This window comes from Curcuma longa, chromosome 7 (assembly GCF_044706935.1).
Source record: "Curcuma longa cultivar G26 ecotype Majalengka, Jawa Barat chromosome 7, ITB_CL_G26_1.1, whole genome shotgun sequence".
NCBI classification, from domain to species: Eukaryota; Viridiplantae; Streptophyta; class Magnoliopsida; order Zingiberales; family Zingiberaceae; genus Curcuma; species Curcuma longa.
This window is the reverse complement of record NC_133867.1, coordinates 11,255,536-11,279,336: the sequence shown is the minus strand read 5'-3', so window position 1 is coordinate 11,279,336 and position 23,801 is coordinate 11,255,536. Positions and strand designations below refer to the sequence as shown.

The window sequence follows — 23,801 nt, the reverse complement described above, 5'->3', positions numbered from 1 at the left end:
GCTGAGTCGCTAGCACGGGGCTAGGAATCCATGCCTGTCGTAAGACTGCGGCCATCAACGCCAGGACAGAGGGGGCCGAGAAGGTCTGAGTAAGTCGGGCCGCGGGGGCCAAGTCGCTAGCTTGGGGCTAGGAATTTATACCTGGCGTAAGGCTGCGGCCATCAGCGCCAGGACTGAGGGGGCCGAGAAATTCTGAGCAAGTCGGGCTGCGAGGGCCAAGTCGCTAGCTCGGTGCTAGGAGTAAGTCGGGCCACAGGGGCCAAGTCACTAGCTCGGGGCTAGGAGTCCATGCTTGTCGTAAGGCTGCGGCCATTAGCGCTAGGACTGAGGGGGCCAAGAAGGTTTGAGTAAGTCGGGCCGTGGGGGCCAAGTCGGTAGCTCGGAGCTAGGAATCCATGCCTATCGTAAGGCTGCGGCCATCAGCGCCAGGACTGAGGGGGCCGAGAAGTTCTGAGTAAGTCAGGCCGTAGGAGGCCGAGTAGTTTGAGCCTATGGAAAGTCGGAGCCGTCAACAGAAGGGCTGAGAGGGCAGATGTGGCTCTTGTTTCCTTGTAAAGCATATCTACACAATGAGTGAAGAAACAAACAAGAGAGAGGCATAGAAAAGTAAAATTATGACTGAATGTAATTGAGGCTCAAGTAGATGGCTTTCTAAAGCTTTTCGAACTCTTGGTGTTGGTAGTTAGCCGGGTGGTATGATTTGCCGTAGACAAGATGGAATGGGAGCATGGAAGTGCTCAGACCAGTTCTGTTGGTCCCTTTCTCCGACGGAATCGCAGTTGTCGATGACGCCCTGGATTATCTCGTGCAGGTCGTCACATGTCATGGTGACGAAGTCATTGTGAACGAAGTCATTACGAGTCTGATCCTCGCCCTCATCGACAGGGTCATGGTTGTCGGTGGTGCGCCTAGTGGTGACCACCTTTTTATTGTAACGACCCGGCCCCTCGGCCCCTTGGGCGGCCCAATTGGCGGCCCAATCGGCGGTCCCTTGGGCGGCCCAACTAGCGGCCCCCTTGGCGACCCCTATGTCGTCAATCGACGACCCTCGGCCGCGTCGTTACTCACTAGGACTTTCCACCCCTGGCCAGTGGATTTTTGCCTCCCCCAGGATTCGAACTCTAGACCTCCAGGATAAGTACTAGAGTTTATGAATCCTGGAAGCCAAGTGAGCGCTTCTCACTTGGCTACCAGGATTCATAAACTCTAGTACTTATCCTGGAGGTCTAGAGTTCGAATCCTGGGGGAGGCAAAAATCCACTGGCCAGGGGTGGAAAGTCCTAGTGAGTAACGACACGGCCGAGGGTCGTCGATTGACGACATAGGGGTCGCCAAGGGGGCCGAGTTGGGCCGCCCAAGGGACCGCCGATTGGGCCGCCAATTGGGCCGCTAGTTGGGCCGCCCAAGGGGCCGAGGGGCCGGGTCGTTACAGCACTCACTTGGCTACCAGGATTCATAAACTCTAGTACTTATCCTGGAGGTCTAGAGTTCGAATCCTGGAGGAGGCAAAAATCCACTGGCCAGGGGTGGAAAGTCCTAGTGAGTAACGACACGGCCGAGGGTCGTCGATTGACGACATAGGGGTCGCCAAGGGGGCCGTTAGTTGGGCCGCCCAAGGGACCGCCGATTGGGCCGCCAATTGGGCCGCTAGTTGGGCTGCCCAAGGGGCCGAGGGGCCGGGTCGTTACAATAAAAAGGCGACATGCCTTTAGCTCAGAATTCCCACAGACGGCGCCAATTTTGTTCCGACCAAATACCGACGACAGTCAATCCACTAGCCAAGGAAATGCCACCTCAACCTCGGTGGACCCCTATGAGACGAGGGCCTGCAAGATCACAAAGAAATAGACGGGTTATTGGGTGCCGGGAGTCCCGGCAAGCCCCTCCGACGCTCAAGTTAGTATTCCGTGGAAGGAAAAATAAAAATATAGAAGAAGAAGAGTTTAGAAAATCAAACCAGCCTTCCTGAAGGAAGAAGAAGAGGAAGAAGGAGAAGAAACCTCCTTCTCCTAGCAAAGAAAACCCCAGCCCCAGGAGGCCTCCCTCCCTTTGGAAGAAGGAAAGAAGAAGAAGTCCCTCTACCGAGAAGCCCCCTTCTTTTTTCTATAGCTCCCCATCATGTAGGTGTATGAGGAGACCCGATCTAACATATGTCCCTTCTCTCTACTTCCTTTTGGCATTATGTGTCGGAAAAAGGAGTGTAAGGACACCCTCTATGACAGCTTAATAAATGCTCTTTATGTGGCCATGTGTTTTGGGAATATGCGCAGCTTGTTGAACCCACAAAAGAAAAATATTGACATGGGTCCATTTGACTAGCACTACCAAATCAGCCCTGGGTTTGACTCCCTCTTGACTTTTATCCTAGAGAGAGACACGATCAAATACCACTGTTCTGGCTTGATGCCGATGACGGTCAAACCACCAGTCAATAATATGTCACCTCAACCTTCGTTGATCCTGCCAACGAGAAGAACCTGAGGAAGAAGAGAACTGAACAAGCGGATTAGCAGGGCGCCGTGGATTTCCGACGAGGCCACTCCAACGCTCAAGTAAGAAGAGAAGAAATAGAAGTGGTACTATGTGTAAAGGATTCGAGATACCTCTCTTCATACCTGCGGGATTTATATAGTAGCAGAGGGAGCGTGATCTTCGGATCTTACCGCGTGTGATTGGCTGTTACTGCGGCAAGATCTCTGACGGTTTCCAAACATTCAACGGCTTAGCAGAGTTGATTATCTTCATTTGACGGTTGTGCGTATAAGTGTGAGGGATTTTCTGGGACCATGTTTGGGAACTTGGTCATCGTCCTTATCCTTTTCGATGAGTTGATAAGTCTGAGCCAAGGAGAAAGAGTCAACATATTTGCCCGTTGATGGCTGACCTAATGTGTGAGGTCAGAGGATATGTGGTTGAACTGTATGAATGGTCGAGCTGTGAGAGCATGTGACCGAACTATATGAATGGCCGAGCTGAGCTGAGCGTGAGGTCGAGCTGTATGAATGGCCGAGCTGAGCTAAGCTTGAGGCCGAGCTGACTTGAGCGTATGACCGAGCTGAGCTGAGCGTGAGGCCGAGCTGTATGAATCACCGAGTTGAGCTGAGCGTGACGCCGAGCTAACCTGAGCGTATGACTAAGTTGAGCTGAGCGTGAGAATTGGTAAGCTATATATCCTCATCCATAGCGGTATGCAATTCTAAGCCTCAAGTTGGAAGGTGAAGTATGTCGACATTAATTTGAGGTATAGGGGGCATTTGTAGACTATATATAGACCTCCTTGTAGCACTCTACCCATGAGTTCTTGTGCCTTGAACTTGAAAATCAATCATAGTGTGTGATGAGTGAAAAGTGTGTGGGTGTGCATTCCATCTTTTTGCTAGCTCCTTCATAGCCTTTCATCCCGAAAAGCATCCCAAAAACCTCCCCACCAAGAAAACTCCAGAGCATCTTGGTCTCTATCCCCTTCTTATTTCATCAAAGATAAGGCCTCCTGATTAATTGAGCATCTTGGTCAACATCATCAATCTCAAGTTTAACGCTATCCCTTTCTTATTTCATCAAACATAAGACCTCCTGATTAATGTACGCTCAATTCTTTGCAAATAGATCCACCCATTTATGCAGTTTAGTAGAACCCTTAGCCAATCTCATTGATGGCTCATTACTAGATGCATGCGTTGCACCCACAATCTGATTCAAATGTTCTTGGCTTAGTCTTTTATTTTATGGTGGTCGGACCCATCATCATGATGAGCCCTCCATCATTGGTGTACCAATGAGCTATTTTTTGAAACTACTCACATATCAAGTATCTAATCATTTTTGACTCATTGAGACTTCTTATCTGCTCCATTAACCACAACCAACCCTCTAACGAGTCTAATTAGCTAACATATGCAAATGCAAAAGTGGACCTTTAGTTAAATTCATAGTTGATTAATATGACCATCACTCTAACCCATTTGTCCAGTAAGAGTCTCCATAGTTTCTTATAACTCATGCAAGAATTTAACATTTGAAACTACTCACATATCAAGTATCTAATCATTTTTGACTCATTGAGACTTCTTATCTGCTAAGAGACCTCGCCTCTAGACCTTCCTCATTTGCCAACTCCAAGTAGGTTTCCATATGTACTAACATCTAAGTGACTCCTTTTCAAAATGTCCAATTGACCTCGACCTATTTGGTGTTCATCCATCTACTAATGCCTATTGAACTTTTTTTTTATTAAATGTCCAATCAACCTCGATCAATTTGAATGTCATCCATTGCACTTGCAACATAAGTACAAATAACCTATATACACATCATGAATAATATAATATGAACCTACTCTTAAAGATTTGCCTAAACAGATCAAAATCATATGATGCTTGAAGCATAAATGCACCAATATAATCGACAATTTATTTAGTGGATCTTCAGATGCAACCCAAATGTTTATAGTGTCCTTAGTCTTACATTCTAAAAATGGAATTTTTTATGCTTATGTACTAAGAAATTCTTCACCCAAGTATCTTGATATTTTGAGTTAAATTAAACTCTCATAAACTCTATATAGTATCAAAATCACCTAAACCCTTCTAAAAGAGATATTGGGTCTTAAGGGGCATATTAAAATAAAATAAAAGAGAGACAAGAAAACTTCATCCTTTTAGTTCCACATCCTTAAACCAAGGATGCAAGTGTTTTAAATATGTTTAAATATTGAAAAAAAACTACCTACTCAAGAGTTTTGTATTTTGGATCGGTTGCTCTCTTAAGAAATTTCATATCCTGAGTTGAAATATGCTCAACCCTTAATTAAGTCCTACTTCTAAAAAAACATTCTTACAATACTAAGAGATTTGCCATTTTGGATTTTAGACTCTTGTAGTCTTTAACACATGATCATAGAAAGCAGATCTTGGAAAATTCTTGGACCTCAACAACGCAGACTACTAACCTTTTAAGCATATACATGTTTAAATGCTATGGCTAATATGAAGGAATTACAAAGAATTCTCCCAGTAACAATGTACTGATGAGGTCAGTTTTTGTATGTGAAAGGGATCAATTTAACTTGTCGATTTTGTAGCTCTCCTGGAGATTCTGTAGGGCTTGTCGAATGTAATCCTCACTTTGGTTGGAGTATTTTAAGCAGATTAGCTTCTGGGCAACTTGGTACGCCATTTGAACTGAACGATATTTTTCACAGTTTAAGTGCATCCTCTTCACATCCTAAAAAGAAAAAAAAAACAAAAATGCATGAGTCATCATGTTTAGTAATACTTGCGCAAACCAGCATAAATTTCACAAATATACAGCAAGTTTGACAATTTGTGGAAATTGATAGTAGTTTATACAAAGAAATTGCAGCTTAGTTACAAGAAAGTGGGCTTGAGACTTCAGAGCATCTGATGGATCATCCAATGTAAGACAGGATGTGGAAAGCACTGAAACAGTAATGTTGATTGAGAGAAAGTAAGATTCAATAGCATTGAGACCCCATAGTAAGATTCAATAGAAGTATAAATCTAGGTCAAATGCATCACATTACATAGAAGAGGAGATCTAGGTGGAACATGCCATCCTTCCTACAGCCATGTTGTTAACCAAACAGTCAGATTAATAAAGCCCATAAATTCAATTTGTGTAATTCTTCAAACTAGAAGTTCAATCAATCTAGCATTCACTCACTAGGAAAAACTAGTGAAATTCTTGTCTTTAGGGATGGCACCGAGCCACAGCAAAAGGGATGAAGGTATTGAAGGAAAGCTTGGCCAGAACCACACATTCAAGTTTCCTGCGTATCTCGTCCAGTGCAAGGGCCAATAGGATATTCCTACCGCAGGAACAGAAAGCTACCTACTCTTTCTGAGCACCAGGGCAGGAAGCAAACTACCCAGTCTTTTATCAAGTCAAAATAGTCAATTCAGGAGGGTTTCTTTTTTTAGTAGTCACTCCATCTCTCTGAATAGCTTACTAGTTGAACCTGGTATATGAACTTCCCTCCAATCTCTATTAAAATTTCTATCACCAGATTTGGAAAAGGCCTAGTGATGAATGGGAAGACAGCTTTCAAGACTGAGGAAAGGAAGTAGTTGGCCATGTAGTTGAGACTCAGCAATGGGAAGGATCATGATCAATAGCCAAGACCATAAGTTTGAAATCTCACATTGTACCAAGCAAAACAATCGAAACATATCATTTCCAGTAAATTATTAAAACTCGATACCACTTGACACAAATAATGTTCCTTCCTATGTTTCATCTCGTTCCTCCTTCAATATCTAATCTGTCACTGACACCATGCATCAAAAAATCAATATAATACCAAAGCAGTATCATTCCAGTCAAAGACCGAAACTCTAGCACGGCTTGAAAATTTGAACCTTGGCCAAGACCTCTTATGCTAAAAGAATGGTACATGAGAACAAACCTGGAAGGTACCCCACACCTAGGAAGGCCCAAGAGATCATACGTCATAAGCATGAAGTGGACATGTGACAGTAAAGAGTTATCATTCTTTTCCTACAAGTGCTCTCTCAATGTTAGAATATAAGGTTGAAATTTCCAGGAAAAAACAACAGGCCCAATCTTAGAGCTAGACGTATTGGATATCCAACTGAGTTCGATGGAAATGTTGGGACTTGTGATGACCAACAATTCTCCCTCTATCTCTGTCTCCTCTATTTTGGGGCATGATGTATTTCACCATGTAAATTCCTTCAGTTTTTTCAACCTTCAATGACTATTTATGGCTAGTGAAAGCAAAACCAGTCTGTTAGATTCATAAGTCAAGAATCTTAATTTGAAGATCACGGCTAGGAGTTAGATCTCAAAATTTGGTCCAGGTTTCTGTCACCAACTCATTTTGAACAAGAGCTTTTTGGAAGGCAGATATTGCTTTACGAGAAAAATCATGAAAGGAATGTTGCCAATAATCTATTCCAATTCCGCTTGTACTTGAAGAGAATAATAGCCATTTCTGCACATACTTATTCCTACAATAATGGTTCAATGATCTAACACCGCAAGAAATCTTATTACCTCTTCAGATATCTTTGCTGTGATGCCCCTTGCTGTCTCGATCACAGAGCTTGGCAGACCAGCAATTCCAGCCAAAAGAAGACCATAATGTGGCACATGGTGTGGACCATCCTTGAGGTGGAACTGGTAATCCATAAGAGATACAACTATCAGAAAGCAAGTTTAAGAAAATTTTGAACTTCCACAGAAACCACCTTAAAATCTAAGCGATTGTTCTTCAATTCCACGTCAAAGTGGAGTGTCTTCACATTGGGATAGATGGTTGCCATTTCAGAGATGCCTTCCATATGGGTAGCAAATACAGTATAACTGCAAAAGAAGTAGAACTTAATATAATTGAGAAAACTTCTAAGTGACCAGTGTAAATCCAACCAAACCCAAGAGCATATACGGGGAAGATATTAGTTGGAATATTCAATACAAAAAATTATAAAAGGGGTAGCTTTGAGAATATGGAACAAATCAAATGAACAGTTAGAAACAAGAATAATATCAAATTATCCAGAGTAAAGGTCCACTTGTTATCAATCAACAGCAGATGCCAATTTGTTGAAACAAAAAATTACGCTTTGAGAGAGAGAAGATGCTCGCAACAGCTCCATGCAATGGCAAATCCATCAGAGGAAGATGTAGCTCTTCCAAGTTCATCAATGACAATCAAACTCCTAGAAAGAAGAAACATCATGAGAAAATTAACATAGAATCACATTTATTGGCAGTAAGTATTGAACCAAAGGTACTTTGAAGAAACATTTTGCATGAGAAAAGCTGTCTCCTTCATTTCTGTCATAAACTGCAAAATGATAAGCCATCAATTGACAAACACTACTTGATATAACACAAATTCATATAATATAATTATTTAGAAGTATCCAGATAAAATTGAAGAGAAATTTTTTGCATGATCAGAGAAGCACAGAACACAGAATACGATGGTGATTCTTCTATTTAGAAGCACAATCAGAGAAGCACAGAACATATGAAATTTTTCTAGGTTTGATAACCAAAGTGACCATTATAGCCGAGAGAGACTATTGAACTTTGTCACTAAGGTGACACTCTTGGGACAATAAATAGATATGAGCATCATTCCTTACTTGATGATTGTGATTGAGGTTCCTATTACAACTCTTGCTAGAAATTGTAGCATTTATATAGCTTTTCTCTTGCATTGACTTGCCTATATTTTGTTTAATCTCTTGGAAGGCTCACCTACTAGTTTATACTGACAAGTAGTTTTTCATTTTACATTTAGATGAGTCAAAGGTGGTGTTGAGTAAATTCATTAGACAAGCTACTGGATTTTTAATATGCAACAACCACTAGTTTGACCCATGTATTTTATAGCTTTTTTAAAGTTGTTACACTCTTATGACATATTTGTCATGTTCTGCATTACTAATTTGAAATCTTGTAACTATGGCTACCATGCATTTGCTTATTTCTTTGAGATAGATTCTTGAAAGGGAGCATTGGCACAATGATAAAGTTATTGCCGTGTGGCTTAGTGGTCCGGGTTCAAGTCGTGAAAATAACCTCTTATAATGCATGGTAAGACTATGTACAACAGACACATCCCCAGAACCCACATTGGCGGAAGCTTTGTGCACCAAACTGCCCTTTACAAGGTTGATTCTTATTCATTATTGGTGTGATGGCCTTATATACTTTATGAGTGTGGTGTACAATTGTGTTATGAGAGTTATCTAGCAATGAGAGGCATAACCCTTGCCTGACAAGAGGGATGTGTCGGTGGAATTGTATGGTTGATGGGGTCATTCCTAGCCATGGGAAGGCGCTAACTTAGGGTGTGACATTTTCTACTAATGCTTTGTACTTGTTATACCTATCTCTAGATCAGTCTAAGATGAGCAGTAGAAGTGTTGAAACAAGTCATTAAGTATACGTACTATTATGTTGCTCTAAGACATCCCTGGTATTATAATTGGAGATTTGCAAGATATTTTGAGCTTTTCGCTAGCTTAGTACAAGCTTAATTTCTTCATTTTTTTTTAAATTTCCATGAAGCATGTTGTATTATGGACATTTTACATTTTTATGGTTTTAACATGTGATTAGCATTACATTTCTACTTGCATGAAATCTTGACATATTACTATGGCATTGTTGTTATTCTACATGCATAATCATTGCTTTTGTTTCCTATATGGTTGAAACTGGATATGTTGCAAGTGTTGCCAAATATCTCCCCAACATATGTGTGAGTTGAAGAATTGTTGCATTACCAAGGTAATCCTTCCCATGCGGGGCTACACACATGCATATATATTTAATGCAACAAAACAACTATAGTATTAAAAAAAACAGCAGTGTGAGTGAAGAAAGTGGTAATCATAAAGAAGATGACAAAAACAATAAGAAAGGAGGAAGCAATCTAAAAAACAGAACTCAAATTTGAACAAGGGAAAAAACCATTCCTTGAATAAGATGGTTCCAGAGAAAAAATGATGGTCATTTAGACATCATATGCATCTCAACTTTTCTCTCTCTTATGCATTTGGAATAAATATGGCAGAAGGAAGAAAGATAGGAATTTTTGACAGACTATGAGCAATAGATACTTTCCATCATTTTCTTACACTAAGAGTCTGTCTTAGGACAGTTGATTAGATGTAGAGATTTTTGAGCTTAATAATGTTTGGCAAATTATGCCATACCAATGAAATAAATCTTGCTATTTTTTATGAAAGGCAAGGTCATTGGCCTACAATACCAACCCTAGTGAAAAGTAGAAATAGTTGGCAAGTGACAGGTGTTCTTTGTGATACCCCTAAAGCTTAAAGAGAAGTTTACAAAACAGCGGTTAAACCTATTATGTTATTTGAAGCTGAATGTTGGACTATGAAGTGAGCACACGAGTAGATGATGAGTCACAGAGATAAGGATGTTAAAGTGGATGTGCGAACATATAAGGCATTAGAGAGAAAGTTGAAGTTGCATCTATTGAAAAAAAAATTTGAAAGACGCATTTAAGATGGTTTGGACATGTATTTAGGTGACCAATAAATATCTCAATTAGGCGATGTGAAACCATGACAATTACATACATTAATCAAGGAAGAGGGAAACCAATGAAAACTTAGTTAGCAACGATAAAAGAGGATAAAGGTTTTAGGCCATCATCTTGAGGATATAATTCATTTAAATATAAATGAGAATATAATAGAGAATCGATTCCAATGGCGTAGGATGATCTATATAGCCAACATCACTTAGTAGGATAAAAGCTTGATTATTATTGTTATTATCAACACGAGTCTAGCTCTAGTTAGGTCATCATCTTGAGTTGGATATTGTGTTAATATTTTTCTATATCATTTAATAAATTGTATATTTGTTACAACCTTGTGCACCCTTAGTGGTGTTATTTGTAATTATGATGCAGTGATGGATATTGTAACGAGCAGGGAGGCTATATAAGGACAGAAATCTTTGGGTCGTGACAGCCCACACAACCTATAGCTTGTGAGCCTAGACTCATCACCCATGTTTGACCCACTCAACTAGTCAAACGCTAAACTCTTAGATTAATGCTAATACCACTTGTCATTGGAAGAAGATGTATAAATCAAGATGGTTAGTCATTTTTATCTTAGTTGTCCCTCTGCCTCATAAATTAATGAATTAGTAGTGCCCCTCTTACCAATGAGTGGATAAAGAGCACACCTTGCCTACCTCTAGGGACTAAAGGTGAGTCACTTCAAGATAACGTGACATTGCAGTAAATGTAAAAGGTGCTGATATGTGGTTAGGCAAAATTTTGGCTCGTATTATGCATATGGGTGGTGTTAAGGCATGCCTTTGTATCATGAATCTGAAGTTGATTCCTTCTTCTCTATCAAATGAGTCTATATGGTGACAAAAATGTCCAAAACACTATTGTATAGTTTCATTAAGTAAATATAAGTTTTCAAGTCCCATACAGTGCTTGAGTTGTACTCGACATTGTCTTCAGTCCCTATCCGTGTGAAAATGCGATCAACTGTCCTTAGTGATGCAAAACGAGCAGGGATGTAGCAACCAATTTGGGCCAGGATGATGATAAGACAAACTTGTTGAAGATAAGTGCTTTTACCACTCCTGGCACAGACAAGAAATCTATAGTTAAGACAGAAAAAAATGTACAACTGCTGCTAATTAACAACATTCTGAAGACAACAAATAACAGTTTGTTTAGGGCATAATATAAGCATGACACATTGGTTCAGAAAGCACCATACATATTTGGTCCCATGACAATCACCATATTGGATGCTTCAGAGAGGAAAAGATTGTTAGGCTGCATTAGTGTCAGAGTTAGAGAACATAAGGTAGGAGTCACATGAACAAAGCATATGAAGACATAAAATTGAATTCATTTGATCATATTTGAAACATACAACAAAATTATTGTGTATGCTCTCAAGAATAGGATGCCTTCCAGCATCAATAGCCACAGGACCGTTATCTGAACAATTAAGTTGGTTAGGAATTTCCTAATACAACTTGATACACAAATTGAGTCGAAAGTAAATTAGTAGCTACCAGTGAATTCTGGTCTAGTATAACGATCAACAGGTTTGGTGGATATTGTATGGGCAAATGAATTCACAATCATATCTAGAAGGCACAAAACCTCTGCAAGTAATGTCAGTATGCTAACATCCTCCCTTATGACATCAATTAAGCCTGAAATTCAGTGTGGTGGTTAGCAAAAGTACAAAATTCAAAACCACACAGATAAGTAATAGAACAGGAAACAAAATTAATGTATTCAAGGAAATTCAGCCGCTGATTTCAGCATCCATTTGACCTACAACAATACACGATTCAGCTGGATTAATTTTATCTCTGAATGCTTGACCTACAACAATAACCGAAGAAAGATACATTGACATAATACACTTTTTAATGGTTTAATGAAAACCTCATCCTGTTGAAAGAAAATCAATTTTGTAAAGACTTCCAAATCAGCAGTCTGTGCCAAATTTAATCTCTATCAGAAACATTCACAGACAAGATTTCAAATTTAATGGAATCTGAAGCGAGCAAAGCATTGACATGGTATGTGCTGGTCAGCATGGTTAACCATTCTCATTAAGTGTCATTCTTTAAATAGAGGGACGTCAAGGAAATTATATAGGATTTTCAATGGGGAATCTGATGGGCAAAAAATTACAGCAAAAAAAACTATTTGATTATTTAGTACATAGTCATGTGCCTAACAACAATTCTAAATTAATTCATAATAGAAAGAAATTTATTATTGGTCTCCGTCAACAGAAGTTACCCTAGTCCATTTTCCTTATATGAACACATTGGCCGCCCTTTGTCTATTTATTCTATTACAACAACAAAAAGTCTATTATTGATACAAACTTATGTATATATAACATTGATTAAAGTAATAACCTAGCAAATTTGTGTTCTCTGAGAATGTGATATAATGAATTACTATTTTTCTTGGAAACACATCTCTCTCTGTTATCTAATGGAAAACAGTTTTGCGCTGAATAATAAATAAAACAAAATGTTTTAGAACTAATATATCATCTCTGGAGAATGAGATTTAGAAATCTTCATCACAATCAAAATTTAGCATGTTGTAACTGACAGAATCTGGAATTGATCAGGATGGTTAAATACTATACATTATGATAATATTTTATCATGTTTAAGTATTAGCAGTGCTAGCATGTTAGATATTATAAATAAAGAGTATAGATTGTTGCTAGATTTACAAATTTTTGCCTTAAAATCTCACACCAAGAATGAACCACTAATTTCTCTAGTGAAAGCATAGGTACACATTTTAATATAATCCACTGAAGCTTTCTTTAAAAGAAAGCAGTAAATGTTTTTTTCCCTCGAAAAATAGACACTCTCGAGAAAAGATTTGAAGATTGTGCATCTTTTTTCCTGATTTGACCTTTACTGTTGCCACTTCTCTCATTAAATAGCATCCTAAGACTTAATAAAGATAAAATTAATTGGTTCAAAGCCACAGCTATAATTGAGAGCTGATAGCACAACCATATTTTGTCACAATCATTAAGGTTTCTAAATCAAAATAGCATTCAGAGATAAAATTAATCAGCAAAAGTTCCACTAAGTATAGAAGAATCCATATATACACATACGATAACAAATACAGGTAAAGTGACAATCATCTTCTTTATTGGAAAAGAAAGATTATAATAACCTTCTAAGAATAGCTCTGTACGCATGAAACATTCAACAGCTGCAGACTTGTTTCTAGCATTAAGCTGCAGCATTTTGAAAAGTTTAGTTATTAAGAAGCATAGATAAGTAACTGTGCATGCCAAATATGTCCTGTAGAATGCAAATAGTAATCGGTGTCTTCAGAAAAAACAAACTCTAAGGTGAATACAAGCAACACCCACAACTCTATACATCTCTTGTGAAGCACTTCTACTAAAAGCTACTTCGAGATTGAGAGCAAGAAGGAAGGAGAATGTCCTCCTTCATCTCCCTGCTCACAACCCTAAATTGCCACTTTAAGATTTACATTAAAAATTACAATTAGGTACTTGGTAACTCAATAAATTTAATTCAAGCCCTTCATTACAATACTCTCCTTAAGATGGTGTAAAAATACCTTTTAAACCCATCTTGTACATAATAGAAGAAGCATATTACTACTCAATCCCTTGGTAAAAATATCTGCTAATTACTCAGAAGACGCAGGTAAAGAATCCAAATGCTTCCTTCTTTTATACTTTTCTTTAAAAAAATGTGAATCGAGCTCTATATGCTTCATTCTATCATGTTGCACTGGATTATTAGCAATCTCAATGGCTGCTTTATTGTCATAAAAGAGAAGTGTTTATGGATAGAGGCGTAACTCTAATTAGAATTGCTTCAACCATAATACCTCACAATCACCTTAAGTCATAGCTCTATACTCTGCTGCACTATATGCTGCTTCTACACTAGCAACAACAATTTGTTTCTTACTCCACCAGGTAACTAGATTTCCACCAACAAATGTACAAATAACCAGTGGTGGATCAACCATCATTTAAACAACTGACCAATCTGCATCTGTAAAACACCCCACCTTAAGATTTCCTACTTGTGAGAAAAATACACCATGACCTGGATAATCTTCGAGAGATAAATTAATCTGGTTACCAACCTCTGATATCTCCAGTGATCTACAGGTGTGACTGAATTTGTAATAAGCTGATGACTTTAATCAATTGGAGTTCCAACATGCTTACAACCCAACATTCTCGATTCAATAAATAAATCCAGCACATTATTTGTGAGAGAAATATACCATGTGAAGATCGAGCAACTTCAATACCGAAAAGATACCTCAATTCACTCAAATCTTTCACCTCAAACACATGTTTGAGTTTTCAAATCACCAATCTCATCTATATCATCACTAATGACATTGATATCATCCACACATACAATTACAATAGCTACCTTATCATGATTGTGCCTGTAAAATATTATATGATCAACATTACTCTGCTTATATTCCAGAGCAACAACTGCTTGATGAAACCTGTCAAATACTGACTTTTTCAACCTACATAAAGAACACCATAGACAACACACCTTACCAACTCTATCAATAATAGTAAATCCAAGAGGTATATGTAAACTTCTCTTATAAGTCACCATGCAAGGCATATTTCACATTTAATTGATCTAATTTCCAACAAAGGTTTGCAACAAAAAAGATGACAGTGGATTCAAAATTTCGAGCCGTATTAGAGTTTCAGTCTTTGACTAGAATGATATTATTTTGGTATCATGCCAACATTTGATGTATAATACTAGTGGAAGATTAGAGGTGAAAGGGGGAAGGAAAAGAAGAAGAAAAGACACCTATATACTTAAGTTTGGACTTAAAATTTAGAATGGTATAGTTTTGACAATATCTCGAATGAACACAAACTATAAAATAAAGAACAACATTATCTCAATTCATTTTTCCGTAGTTTAGCATGCTAAGGGGTATCTAGTGTTGGTATAACATGATACTCATCGACATCATTAACATATCAACACAAAAGACATTGTTTATACCGGGTAGTATCGAGTCTTGTTAATTTATCGGAACGATCCTTTTCAATCATGCCGCTTGATACCGTACACAATTTCAAACCATGAGTCAAATAGAATTCATCTTGGTGACTAGATCAAAAGTCTCATCATAATCAATATCAAATGTCTAGGTGTATCACTTAGCGACTGTTGTGAGAAGCAGGGGTAGATAGGTCTTTTTCTCTTATGATCTTAGGGTTATGCTGGCTATATAAATCTTGTACATGTTTTTTTTTAGGTTAAGATAGTTTTAACATGGTATCAGAGCGAGATTTTCCAAAACCCTAATTTTTCCTCTTCCTTCCTCTTCTTTTTTTCCCCGATCGCCGCGCCTCTTCTCTTCTCTGCTCGACGCCTCTGCCCACCGCACGCCACCGCTCATGCAAAAGAGGGAGCGTGACAGAGACCTTGCCCACGTCGTTTCTCCACGTGCCGCCTGCGATCTTCTCTGCTCGCCAATGCAACAGAGACAAGGCGCGCCTGCGATTTTCACTGCGATCTCTTCGCCAGCCGCGATTCCCGATTTGCGGCTCGCCGCCACCGTTCCGACCGGTGCATCGGCGACACTCGCTACTCATACGCGAGCGAGTCGCCGCCATCGCCATCGCCATCGCGTCTGCTACAAGCCTTCCACCTCTTCCGATTTTTGTTGTAGTGCTAATACAAAAGAGGCATCTATAAGATATTTCATCTTAAATTTTTTGATAGAAATTTCTTTGTTTCGAATAAAAATCGTTACCGTTGCTAAGAAGCAATAAGTCATCAACATACAAAACCAAGAAAATATGTTGTCACGGTATTCACCTCAAAACTAAAAAATACTACTTGATGGAATTTATGATACCGTTGTCAAAAAATATGTTTTAGTCCATAGATGAATTTTTTAAGTTTGCAAACTATTTTCTTTTGCAGCTTCTGACAAAAAGTTTATAATTGCACCACATAAATTGTTAATCAATGTCACCATCACAATCTTTATATCCATTTGATATAACTCAAGATCAAAATATGCAATTAGTGTCATAATAGTCCTAAAGAAGTTCATAGAAAAGTCTCCTTATAATCAATACTTTTCCACTGAGTGAAACCTTTTGCGACAAGACAAACCTTATATCTTTCTACATCATCATTTAAATTCCTTTTGATTTTAAATTTCCATTTGCAACCAATGAATTTCGCATCTATAGGTAATGAAATGAGATACCTAATGTTATTGTCATACTTCAACTTAAAATTTTCATTCATAGCATCAATCCACCTTTGAGAATTTGAACTTTGTGTAATCTGATGGAAGTTGATAGGATCATCCTCCACTAGTCGTTGGAGAAATATTATATAATCATCTTGAATAGAATTTCTCCGTTCTCTCGTGGATTTTCTTAATGACATTTTTCTTGAGTTTGAGAGTATTTAGTTTGTCCTTTTAGAAATAATTTCCGCATTCTATATAGGGAGTTCTTTATTGTCTTGAAATTTCAAATTTACTTACTGATCATACAGTGATATCATCAAACGCAATGGTAGAAATTTGAATTAATTCCTCTTCAAGAGCAAATTCTTTATCTTTATCTCTCCTCTCAAATTTAACATCCTCAAATAATGTTGCATTTTCCATCTAAAAAGGGATTTGATCGTCGGATCATAAAATTTATACCCTCTTGATCTGTTAGAATACCAAAAAAATAATAGTTAATTATTTTTTAGTCTAATTTTTTTTATTGGGCCTATAAGGCTTACCTAATCCCCAAACACAAAAGTGTTTAATACTTGGCCTTTTATCAGTCTAAAGTTCATTTGGAGTTTTAGCATTGATTTTGTAGCTACTCTGTTGAGAATGTTTCTACAATTTTCAATGTTTCTCAATAAGGTTGAATGAGAAAGCATGCTTCTAACGATATCCTTTAGTATCCATTAATATTGGGAGAACTATTCATCATGGTGTACTATGAGAGCTATACCATATTCCTTTAGAAATTTAACAAATGGATTTGGATATTGTTCATTTGATTCATCATATCTACCGTAATATTCACTTCCACGATCATATCTAATGACCTTAATCTGTTTGCCCGATTAATTTTCAACTTTAGTCTTTTAAGTTTGAAATATGTTCCGTAATTGAGACTTCTCATAAATCAAATAAAGATTGACTATGTCGTGGCCGACCCGACCCCTCCGACCTAACCCGATATAGTAATAGACCGAGCCCGACCCAACCCAACCCAATGGTCTACTTTGGCACCACTAATTCTAACCCCCTAAACTGAGTGGATAGCCTAGCAAGCAAACGACCATTTCAAATATTCCCCCGTAATTTCCTCGATCCCCCCTCTTCCTCTCCCGTCCCCTCCCTTGTATTTTTCCCTCGCTTCTGTTTCTCCTCCTAATTAAGATCTTCACGCAGCGATGCATGTCTTTTAAATTCTTCTTATACGATCGATCGATCGATCTTTCGCCAGGTCCATGGAGAGATTTCATTCCTTCCCTCAAAAGGAAGCCCGCCAAAGGCCACGCGAGGTCGGCCGCAGCCTTTCATTCGGCAGCGTCAAGCTCGAAAGGCGCGACAATAAGGACGGATTCAAGCTTCACAAGGAGGAATTGATAGGCAAGGAAGGTGAAGAGGTTAAGAATGAGGAGGAGGAGGAGGAAGAAGGAGGACGTCGGTGTCGCTTCCCTCTGGCTGAGATCGATGATTTCATAGGCAGAGTTCTCGGGAGCCGCCTGATGCTCCGCTGGTCTTCCCGCAGTCCGCCGTCGAGAAGTTTCTTGACCTCGCAGAGGAGATGGTGGCGAAGCATGAGTCCGGGGAGTTCGGGATATTGTCGTCGCTCGGAAAATGGCGAGCTCAGCCTTTTCAGGACCATCGATCTCGTGGTCAAGCTGACGTCGGCGACAGGTGGCTTATCTTCTGCGGAGCCGGAGTGCAAGCGTGCGATGAACCGCGCCGGTGGGATCGTCCACCGGGCTATGTGCTTCCTTGAGGACGAGTTGTACATCCTCCTCGATCAAGATCCCAAATTAAGGTCGACCCCGGCAGCGCCCGATCCAAGAGCAAGCGCCCTTCCTCTTCCGACCGCAGCTCCGACTCCTCTGACCGGTGCTGCTCTCAGTCCTCGCCGGAGTCCAACTCCTTCGACCTGGCGCCGGAGATGCGCCGGAGATGGTGGAGGAGCTGCGCCGCGTGGTGGGCTCCATGTTCAAAGCCGGGTACACTACGGAGTGCTGCCAGGTGATCGCGGTGGCGCGTAGGAACGCCTTCGACGCCGGCCTGTCGAGCCTCGGATACGAGAAGCTCAGCATCGACGACGTGGTGCGGCTGCCGTTGGAGTCGCTCGAGAGCGAGATCGCCACGTGGATCCGAGTCTTCCGGCAGTCCGTCGAAGTCGCCTTCCCCCGCGAGCAGGACCTCTGTTTCGCCGTTCTTGCCGGCCAAGAAGCCATCGCCCGGAGCATCTTCCACGACCTCATCTGCAGCGCCACCATCCCGCTGCTCACTTTCGCGGAGGCCGTCGCCATGACCAAGCGCTCCGCGGAGAAGCTCTTCAAGGTGCTCGACATGTACGAGACCCTGCGCGACATCCTACCCAAGATCCACGCTCTCTTGCAGCCAGAGCCGCTCGGAGAAAACCACGACGGCGAGCCCTCGGCGTTGGAAGATCTCGAGACGGAGATCGCGTCAGTGAACGCGCGTCTCGCGGAGGCGGCCGTGGCCATCTTCTGCGAGCTGGAGAACTCGATCAAGAACGACACGACGAAGACGCCGGTGCCGGGCGGCGCCGTCCACCCGCTGACTCGGTACGTGATGAACTACCTCAAGTACGCGTGCGAGTACAGGAACACGATGGAGCACATCTTCAAGGAGCACCGGAATCACGGCAGCAGCGCCAAGAACGACGGGGAAGACAGTAACTACTTCGCGAGCCAGCTGTTGGAGCTGATGGAGATGCTGCACGCGAACCTGGAGGGGAAGGCGAGGCTGTACAAGGATCCGGCGCTGAACAGCATCTTCCTGATGAACAACGGCCGGTACATCATGCAGAAGATAAAGGGGTCAGGGGAGGTCCACCAGATGCTGGGGGACAGCTGGAGCCGGAAGCGGTCGACGGAGCTGCGGCAGTACCACAAGAACTACCAGCGGGAGACGTGGGCGAGGGTGCTGGGGTGTTTCAAGGACGCGGGGCTGCAGGGGAAGGGCGGAGCGGGGGTGGCGAAGCCGGCGCTCAAGGAGCGGTTCAAGAGCTTCAACTCCATGTTCGAGGAGATCCACAAGGCGCAGTGCCTGTGGGTGGTCAGCGACGAGCAGCTGCAGTCGGAGCTCAGGGTGTCGGTGTCGGCGGTGATCGTGCCGGCGTACCGGTCGTTCCTGGGGAGGTTTTCGCAGTACCTGGATCCGGGCAGGCAGACGGAGAAGTACATCAAGTTCGGGCCGGAGGAGCTCGAGAACTACATCGACGAACTGTTCTCCGGCGACCCTTCGTCCCTGGTTGGCCGGAGGAAATACGAAGAAACATGGAACTTTAGTAATTCTCAGCAAATTCATATTTTTAATCCACTTTTTAGAGGTAAAAAATATTTTAGCAGACATGATAATAACAATAATTACAATTAATAATTAATTAATTAGGACAAAAATATATGATAATGATTATTACGGCTCACTTCCTCTGGAAAACACGCAAATCAACCTCAGCGAGAGCTCCGCTTCCATATACTTTCATGGAGGTGTTCATACAAAATTTAGTACACCATGTTCAATCTGTACTTAATTGTTTGAGTAGTTTTTATATATTTTCTACTATCCGAAAGTGTTCTATTGTGATCGAAAGCGTTGACAATCATGTTGGACTGTTGATGTTGTTGGTTAGAGAGAGTGAATAGTAATTCTTAATTTTATTATTTTGATTGATGTATTTGTCTACAAAATGATAATGTATAATAAAAAATAAATAAAATAAATATAGAATAAAATATAAACATACAAATCGATTTTTATATAGTTCAAAATATTCAGTTCTTGTTCTACAATTTAGCTTCGTAGCATTAGCACCGCTATACTATCTCCTTGCCGAACACATTGTGAAAAAATCTCTTACAAACATTTATTCTTACAAGTAAAATATAAAGGTAACTATAAAACGATTACAATGTAAATAAATAATTTACATACAAAATCTTTACTTTCCTCACTATTGATTATTTTTGAAATGTCTCATGAAGGTTTGGAATGCAGCAACATTCTTCCCCAAAATATGTATGAAATCCTCTACGAAACTTTCTTTTATAAGCTTTAAGTTCTAATTAGAAATCACCTAATAGTCGACTATTTGTCACTATCAATTAATTATTCTTCTAGAATTTGAACATTACACCTAGAGAATGGTTCTTCTAACTCAACATTGACCACAACAATCACTATTATACCCTATAAGTCGACTATTGCAACAACAGTTGAGTTCTCAAATCACCTCATAAATTTTTTGTTCACTGCAACAGTATCATCCGTCAATTGATCATACCCAATAGTCAATTGATATACCGCAAACCCCCTTAAAACACTCTCAAACCTCAAACTTAGAGTTTAGGAGTTCATCAATTGATTGTTATTTCATACCTCTACTAATACCTTTGTTTCAACCTTATCAAAGTTGAATTCTTAATTTGCATTATTTAGTTGACCTCAACATATCAGGACTCCCTTTGCTTAGCATCTGATCAACCTTGACCTATCGGGACTTCACAGTTGTTTAGCATCCGATCAATCTTGATCTGTCGGGATTTCACCGTTCCCTAGCTTCTAATCACCCTTGACTTATTAGAACTTCACATTACTTAACATCCAGCCATCCTTGACTTGTGAGACTTCACATTACCTAACATCTGGTCACTCTTTGACTTATTGAAACTTCTTGTCTCATGCCTAACATCTAGTCAATTTTGACCTGTTTGAATTTTCCATCTCGCGCTTGACATCTCGTCCTCCATGACCTATTAGGACTTCCACTACATGTCAAGTGTCCGATCAACCGTGATCTACTTGAACTTCTCCACTATCAAGTATCTCTGTTGGATCAACCTTGACCTACTTCTCCACTTTTCACTCAACCATTCACATCTAAACCAATCTTGGTCAACTTTGATCCAAGGTCGATTGCACCAATAATCTCACTCTCCAGCAAACTCTCCTTTCAGTTGAACATATTGGTTAAACATTAAAACCTAAGTTTGAGCCAACTTGAATTTAGTCAACTTTGATCAGAGGTCGATTACACTAATAAATCAGAACACTCAACACACACAAATCCCTTAACTGTGATGATTCCAGTCAACCATAGGAAGAAACTAGAAAAGTTTAATAACTTTTTTAGTGTAATTGACCTCTAATCAAGGTTGACTAAGTTGACCAAGCTTGGTTGACCAAGCTCTAGCAGACTCATATTGAGTTTCGATATTTGGGCAATATGGCGAGCATGTTTGTGCAATTTGGTGAGTATGTGTGAGCAATATGATAGTTGGTTGGGTGAGATGTTAAGTAGGTCAAGGTTGATTGGATATTTGACGGTGCGGAAGTCTAATAGGAAGTTGGCAAGAGAAGAGAAGTCTAAGTGGGTCATTACTGACTGAATACTTAACATGCAAAGGAAAGTCTAAGAGGGTCATGATTGACTGAACATTTGGCAGTAGGAAGTCCAATAGGTTAGCACGATGTGTTAAGTCTAAGTGAGTTATAGAGGATCAGACACTTGGTGTAAGATGATTGAAAGTCCAAGTGAATTACGAATGACCAGACACTTGAAGATCGAAAGTCCAACAAAGAATTTGCAAGGGTGAAGCCTAAGTAGGTTATGGAGGATCGGATACTTGGTATGAGATGAGAAGTCCAAGAATCATAGAGGATCAAGCATTTAACATGAGATGAGAAGGTCAAGTGGGCTATGAATGATCAGACATTTGACAATGAAAAAGTCATAACAAGTCAAGGTTGATTGGAAATTAGGCATGAGACTAGAAGTTCAAACACGTCAAAGAAGACTGAATGTTTGGCAATGGTGAAGTCCCTATTGGTGCAAGAAGTACTAGGCCTGACCCTACAGTTTTGATGTTTGATAAGACACCTAGGTTTGGTTTGTTTGACCAAGAGTTGATCCAAACAGGACCTGATGTTTGGATGTGAGTGAAGTCTAGTCAGGTCAATTTGATCAGAAGACTAGCGAGAAGTCTTAGTTGAGGCTAGGCAAGGAGAAGTCCTAGTTGAGGCTAAGTAGGGAAAGTCCTAGTTGGAGGCTAAGCAGGGAAAGTCCTAGTTGGAGTCTAGGCAGGGTAAGTCCTAGTAGAAGGCTAGGCAGGGGAAGTCCTGATCTGAAGGATTGGGCAAGGAAGTCCTAGTTGGAGGCTAGACAGTTTTAGTTGGAGGCTAGGAGAAGTTCTGATCTGGAGAATTAGGTAGGGAAAGTCCTAATTGGAGGTTAGGCAAGGGAAAGTGCAAACTGGATGTTTGGCAAGTGGAAAGTCTACCTTTGGAAGTGACTAGTCCTAACTGGAGGTTAGACAAGGGAAAGTCTAAATTGGATGTTTGACAGGTGTGAAGTCTGTTGGGATCGTCCCGGTACAATATGTGTGTTTACATATTTCGTAAACGTGCGCAGCAGAAATAAAACAAATAATTAACAGTTATTATTGCAACACACATATGTATATAGAAAATAATAAGTGTACAAGGCATGATAGAAAATTAAAATTTTTAAATAATAAATTATTCTAACGCGTACCTCGCAGATGATGACGTTGAGCAGTGTTGGCATCAATCGAGCGGCCCTCGTCCCGCCTCTACTGGTGATCCACGCCAAGCTCTCGTCTGGACAGCTTCGAAAGCCACGAGTCATGTCATCATCTTCGGTACTAGCCGATGATCGATAACGATCGAATCGAGAGAAGTCTTATTCCAGAAATCACGCAACAACATTTGTCGCGATCGTTCCGGGACTTTCTAACTATCATGGAGAATCGTATTCTCGGTATAGTTTTGATGGTCAACCTTTGACCACCAATTAGGACAAATTGATCGGGACCTATTCCGACAATGATGGAACGTTCTCTGAAAACTTCATAAGTTTCCGCGAACGATAAGTCTCAACAACCACTTAAAACAAGCTAAAACTATTTCTAGCCTAGGAGGTTGCCTACGGTGAACGTAACAGCGGTGTTACATTCATCCACGTATGTCAAACAAAGACAGATCTTCGATTCGGCATCTTCTCCTCCTCTCCCACACATGCCCAAATACAGGACACCATCCCCTTCTCTCTACACGGCCGAAAGCAGGATGGCACACATCTTCTTCTCTGTTGTATCTTGCGTTTTCACAGCAAAGTAGAAAACCTCTCCTTCAGCTTGTCCAGCAGAAAGAAACACAACACCCTGCTGATTTCTCCGATCATCCACGCACACAAAGAAGGTGGCGGCGACGCGCTGCTCTTCTCTAGCGAACGGTGTGTCCCGAACACAGGCGGCCATCAGAGAAGAAGAGAAGGAGCTAATCGCGGCTGGCTAGTGTTTTCCTTCCTTCCCTCTCCTCACCATCGTCGCTCTAGGGTTTCGGCGCTCCACTCCTTGCTTCTCCGGCGACATGGCAAGTAGAGGGCATGGCGGCGCGTCGCATGAAAGGAGAAGAATTGGGCGCCATG

At 40.6% G+C, this 23,801-nt stretch overlaps 2 protein-coding genes across 2 annotated transcripts in view; one reads left to right on the top strand and one right to left on the bottom strand.

Annotated features, from left to right (window-relative positions):
* Window positions 1-5,055: 5,055 nt before the first annotated feature.
* LOC141832636 (DNA mismatch repair protein MSH4-like) lies at window positions 5,056-15,731 on the bottom strand. Its single transcript, XM_074720101.1, has 11 exons — window positions 15,528-15,731; window positions 13,238-13,301; window positions 11,581-11,724; window positions 11,436-11,503; window positions 11,277-11,335; window positions 10,980-11,136; window positions 7,776-7,828; window positions 7,602-7,700; window positions 7,230-7,344; window positions 7,036-7,158; window positions 5,056-5,223 (listed from the first exon to the last, which is right to left on the bottom strand). The coding sequence occupies exons 1-11, from the start codon at window positions 15,729-15,731 to the stop codon at window positions 5,056-5,058; spliced, it is 1,254 nt and encodes a 417-aa protein (XP_074576202.1).
* A 1,852-nt stretch (window positions 15,732-17,583) lies between these two features.
* Window positions 17,584-23,801, top strand: part of LOC141832634 (exocyst complex component EXO70C1-like) — a 17,673-nt gene continuing 11,455 nt past the window's right edge. The window contains 5 exon segments of the mRNA XM_074720100.1: window positions 17,584-17,827; window positions 17,830-17,948; window positions 17,950-18,136; window positions 18,139-18,267; window positions 18,270-19,682. Of these exon segments, the coding sequence (XP_074576201.1) occupies window positions 17,584-17,827; window positions 17,830-17,948; window positions 17,950-18,136; window positions 18,139-18,267; window positions 18,270-19,682 (2,092 nt within the window).

What these genes read in the sequence shown, in the direction of transcription:
- LOC141832636 (XM_074720101.1), bottom strand. Translation starts at nt 15,731, where the DNA reads ATGGCGATGGCGATGGCGGCGACTCGCTCGCGTATGAGTAGCGAGTGT. An exon ending in ATTGTCATGGGACCAAATAT is followed by an intron (nt 11,137 to 11,276) that starts GTATGGTGCTTT and finishes TGTCTGTGCCAG; the next exon opens with GAGTGGTAAAAGCACTTATC. An exon ending in ACAATCGCTTAGATTTTAAG is followed by an intron (nt 7,159 to 7,229) that starts GTGGTTTCTGTG and finishes ATGGATTACCAG; the next exon opens with TTCCACCTCAAGGATGGTCC.